We start from the raw sequence: 5196 nt of genomic DNA on the forward strand, positions 1-5196 counted from the left end.
CTCAGGTCTGCCCCTCGTTCTCTCATGTCTGCCCCTCGTTCTCTCAGTTCTGGCCCTCGTTCTCTCATGTCTGACCCTCTTTCTCTCATGTCTGACCCTCGTTCTCTCAGGTCTGACCCTCGTTCTCTCAGGTCTGCCCCTCGTTCTCTCATGTCTGACTCTCGTTCTCTCAGGTCTAGCCCTCGTTCTCTCATGTCTACCCCTCGTTCACTCATGTCTGCCCCTCGTTCTCTCATGTCTGACCCTTGTTCTCTCAGGTCTGACCCTCGTTCTCTCAGGTCTGACCCTCGTTCTCTCAGGTCTGACCCTCGTTCTCTCAGGTCTGACCCTCGTTCCCTCAGGTCTCACCTGCCCTGAGTGGCGCTCACAGATGATAAGGAGTTGGCAACTGGGCCAGCATTGAGGCCCATCTCAGGAGGTTTGCAGTTGGAGTTGGGCCCCGGAGGCCCCATGCCCTGTCCTGCAGCCTGTGGCATGTTGGGGGAGGTGGGGGCCATTGAGCCGGCTCCGGTGGGGTATGGGCGGCCTCCAGTGTTGGGCCCGAGGCTGCGGCTTGCCGGGGTGGAGGGGCCCTGACCGTGCATAGGGCTGGTGGCATTCGGCCCCAAGCTGTTGGACAGTCCATGTCCTGGGCTGCTGTAGTTGGCACTGGGTGTCCCGCCATAGTGGGGGGGCCGAGGATAGTTACCTGGGGAGGCACAGACAAGACGTGAGACAGAGAAGGACTGGATCCTCTGAAGGTGTGGGTGTTTTAATCATACCTGGGGGGCTGAACTGGCTGTAGGAGTGGCTGCTCTGCTGGTAGGAGCTGTGGTGCATCGGCCCCGCCGGTGCTGGGTGAGGGGACATGGGGGGGACATCAAACTGGGAGCCCTGGGTGCTGCACTGCATGGAGGGGGGGAAACCTGAGGAAGAGCCAAAGATCAGAGAGCCGGAGGGAAGAAGATTGTTAGCTTAGCACAAACACTGGAAGGAAACTCCATCAAAGAAAACATAAAAAATAAACTCCTGGGAGCAAATAAAGAAGAAAAACTCTGTCCTGGACTCGTGGACCGTCTGATTCATGATCCTTTACTGAACTAATAATCCCACTGAGTTTAATGTTAATGTGTTTAAATCTGTGAATCACTCGACACGACGTGTAAAAACAAACAAACCTCTGTCAGGAGTCATGGCTGACTGGGACGAGTGAGGACCACCATCTGATCCACGACCACAGACCTGAGGGGTCAACTGAGACCCTGAGAGACACAGACCGTGTTGCTACAATGTTTCTGGGTCAGTCTCGAGTCATGGGACTAAAATCCATCATGCTCTTCTTACCTGGGCCGCTGGGGGAGGGGGACAGAGGTCCAGACCGCGACTGGCTGTCGGAGCTGGCGTGTGACGATGCAGAAGAGGGTCCCGTTCGAGCCGGAAGGGGGAGGCGGGATGAGATGTGGGGGGAGAAGGGTGAACGGGCCCCTGGAGACCCCTGGCTGCCCTGAGATCCGCTGGAACCAGAAGCCCCTGAGCTGATGGCGGCCTCAGTGCCGGTGGGGAGGTCATCGATGGAGCCGGACAGATCCTGGATCAGAGAGGAGGCAGAGGAAAAACTCAGTCACCATCATCATCATCATCATCATCATAACCAGTTATCTGAAAATCAGAGGGGCGGAGTCACATGACTGAAGTCTAACACTTTAAAATAACACAAAAATCATGTTAGGGTCCTCAAAATAAAGTTTTATTTTATTTAAACAGGTTTAAACGTCTTTAATACATAATGTGACGAGAAATGAAAGGACAGCAAGTCAGTCGAAACTGGAAATGTCTCAGGGTCTCCTGGTCTCAGGGTCTCCTGGTCTCAGGGTCCCCTGGTCTCAGGGTCTCCTGGTCTCAGGGTCCCCTGGTCTCCTGGTCTCAGGGTCTCCTGTCTCAGGATCTCCTGGTCTCAGGGTCTCCTGGTCTAAGGGTCCCCTGGTCTCAGGGTCTCCTGGTCTCAGGGTCTCCTGTCTCAGGGTCTCCTGTCTCAGGGTCTCCTGGTCTCAGGGTCCCCTGGTCTCAGGGTCTCCTGTCTCAGGGTCTCCTGGTCTCAGGGTCTCCTGTCTCAGGGTCCCCTGGTCTCAGGGTGTCCTGGTCTCAGGGTCTCCTGGTCTCAGGGTCCCCTGGTCTCCTGGTCTCAGGGTATCCTGTCTCAGGGTCCCCTGGTCTCAGGGTCTCCTGTCTCAGGGTCTCCTGGTCTCAGGGTCTCCTGTCTCAGGGTCTCCTGGTCTCAGGGTCTCCTGTCTCAGGGTCTCCTGGTCTCAGGGTCTCTGAGCACCAGGTGAATGTTCTGGTCTGTAAGGAAACACTCTTCAGTCTGTTAGAAAACTAAAAACAGAAGTTCTCCTCTTTTCTCTAAGAGTTTAAGATGATTTTTGTTCTGTAGCTGCAGCAGGTCACCCCCCCCACCCCCCCAACAACAAACACGATGTAAACAAACAAAGAAAAGATTGTTGTTGTTGCCACCCTGTTGTCTTGATATGTGATTATTAATCAGCATCACTTCACGGTTTCAACTGATTTTGTTGTGAACGAGACTTGAGGTTTGTTCCATGAAGCTGGACTCGGGACATCCTGCTCGTCTGAACGGACCTCACTGTGGAGGCTTCACCCAGACGACTTCAAGCCTTCAGTCTTTGCTCGGACAGAGTTCCTCCAGACGTGATGAGATGAATGTTCTGGATCGAGGTTCAGCTCAGATGTTTGAATATTTGTCCTTTTTACAGGAACATCAGCAGATCTGTGTCTCCTCTCCAGAACAGCTGGGTCATGTTTACAGTGTTGAACTGGGCCCGTTCTGGGACGATTTCTGTTCGGGTTCATATCCCATTAAAGCTGCTGGTCGACAGATGGAGCTGCAGGAAACGTGAGGACCAAAGAAACGAGAGGAAAGAAAACAACGGCAGAAAAAACAGGAAATGAAAGTAAAAACAGGAAGAAGAAAAAGTTCAACACCGTCTCCCATCTGATCTGAGCCAGCCAATCACAGCGCAGTAACCAGTCTTCCTGGATCCGCCCCTTGCCAACAGCTTCACCAATCAGCTGCCTGCTCTGCCCCCCCCCCCCCCCCCCCCCCCCCCCCCACACACACACAGATTATATGCTGCAGTGTGTTTGTCCATCTTTGTGAGGACAACCTTCATCAGCTCCTCATCATCTTCATCACATCGGACACACGTTTTCCTCATGATGACGATGGACACTGATGCATTCTGGGTCATTTGTAGCAGCAGCTTCTGTATCAAACTGGGTCCAGACCGTGTGTGAAGCAGAACGAGGCGGCAGATCGTCTCACATGATGAAACTTTCTGTCAGAAACGGTTCAAAGGCGAGACTCGGGTCGCCATGGCGACCTGCAGATCTCAAATCCAGCAGAGGTCCAATCTATACGGTAAATAATTACAGCTGGCAGCATTCATACAGAACCAGGGCCAAAGCAACAACTACATCAGAACCAACGGACCAGAACCACGAGGACCTCTGTCATCATCCATTGGTGTTCGTTCAGGAACAAACGTCCTTCTGAGATACGACCGACCAACTGGGACACATCTGGATTTCACAACAAAGACCTGAAGAACTTCCAGAGGTCCCATCTGGACGTTCTGGACACAACCAGCAGATACCAGCAGCTGATAGAAGATTAACCATGAAAACTTTCTTTGATAAGCTGAAAATCACAGTCAGCCAAACAAACAAACAAACAAATAAACAAATAAATAAAGCTACCAGGCTGTTTTACACATTTTGTTTAAACGTTTGAACACAAATGTGCAGAAATAAAAACAAGCGGATGCTTCATCCAGTCACAGCTGTAAAGTAAAAGTACTTTTTACTCTGATTACTTCTCCTTTGCTGATCAGTATTGCGTCATGAGCAGCAGGTTGTTTATTAGCTAAGAAAGCTTTTAGTCTCTTTGTGGTTTGCCGCAGGACTTCCTGCGTCCCTCCGACACACAGCTCCACCTACAAAACCTGAGGTGGGTTCTGACCCGAGCTCTGCCTCGTTCTTCTCCCCTGCTTTGACGATCCAGTCGGACTCTCCTGGACCATTTCATAAAGTTCAATGAGCTTCGCACTTCAGACCTCAGCGCTGAGGACATTTTTCACTGAAAACGTCATTCTTATTTGTTTGTGTTCAAATAAAAAGATGAAAAGTTTTTGCTGATCAAACACAAATGGCCTGAAGTCGTGATCAGTCGGATCAATCTGGACCGGCATCAGAAGATAAAACCTCTCAGCAGAACCAAACGGTCCCAGCATCAAACCCAACCGTCTCTGATGAGGCGGCAGCCAGAACTCTCATGAGTTCCTTCTCTTCCTCCTCCAGCAGCGGTCGCCACGGCAACAGCATCAGGACTCCCAACTTCAAAAGGAGCTCGGTGTGAGGAAGACGGAGCGGGAAGAGGAGGAAGGAGAAACAGAAAGAGCTGGAGGATGAAGGAGGAGATGAGGGAAGTGAAATGAGGACAGCTCACAGCTGGAGCTGCAGATGATTAAAACCGAGCAGCAGAACTCGCACACTTCATCTGGTTCTGAGGAGGGAAAACGTTAACGAGAGCAAATAAACTAAATAAAATACTTTACCTGACAAAACAACTATGTGAGCGCCGAGGCTCTGCCGAGGATGTTTCCATGATGTGATGAAGAACAACATTTATTTATCTATTTAAGGGTTTCTGTTCGATCTGTTCTCCAGACTTCATGATGATCTTTTACTTTTGTACTTCGGCTGCTTTTCCACTCAGTTTCAGCTGTTGTACCCGAACCTTTTCCACCGAACTCTGACTTCATTCAGGCAGAAAAAATCTCCTGAAGTCGACAAACGAACCAAAGTCAAGTCGACAAAAACTGACTCAAAGCTTAAATTTGTTCCCAGCAGCCTGACACACAAACACAATCTGTTCCTGTAGCCGAATCTAAAACAACAAACGTCTGAGAGGAACAAAATGTAGCTGAACGTGTGGCTCTCAAAGAGCTGAAAATCTGACATCAGCTGAAGGATGAAGCAGCTTTAAGATGGAGCTGAAACACCACAAAGATGCTCAGCATCACGGATGGGTCGGATAAAAACTGAAGCTGAGGGGAAAAAAGCAGCCGAAGTAAAAAGTAAAACCTTCAGGTGTGTGTGTGTGTGTGTGTGTGTGTGTGTGTGTGTGTGTGTGTGTGTGTG

General features: G+C 50.6%; 1 protein-coding gene across 1 annotated transcript in view; it reads right to left on the reverse strand.

The window, feature by feature from the left end:
- The window catches only part of arid1b (AT rich interactive domain 1B (SWI1-like)), a 23184-nt gene that overhangs the window by 10489 nt on the left and 7499 nt on the right, over window positions 1–5196 (reverse strand). The window contains exons 5-8 of the mRNA XM_037685223.1: window positions 1324–1567; window positions 1158–1241; window positions 762–905; window positions 349–688 (exon numbers count right to left, since the gene is read on the reverse strand). Of these exons, the coding sequence (XP_037541151.1) occupies window positions 349–688; window positions 762–905; window positions 1158–1241; window positions 1324–1567 (812 nt within the window). The remainder of the gene's footprint in view (window positions 1–348; window positions 689–761; window positions 906–1157; window positions 1242–1323; window positions 1568–5196) is intronic.

The sequence above is a fragment of the Nematolebias whitei genome, chromosome 12 (assembly GCF_014905685.2).
Source record: "Nematolebias whitei isolate Nwh7 chromosome 12, NemWhi1, whole genome shotgun sequence".
NCBI classification, from domain to species: domain Eukaryota; kingdom Metazoa; phylum Chordata; class Actinopteri; order Cyprinodontiformes; family Rivulidae; genus Nematolebias; species Nematolebias whitei.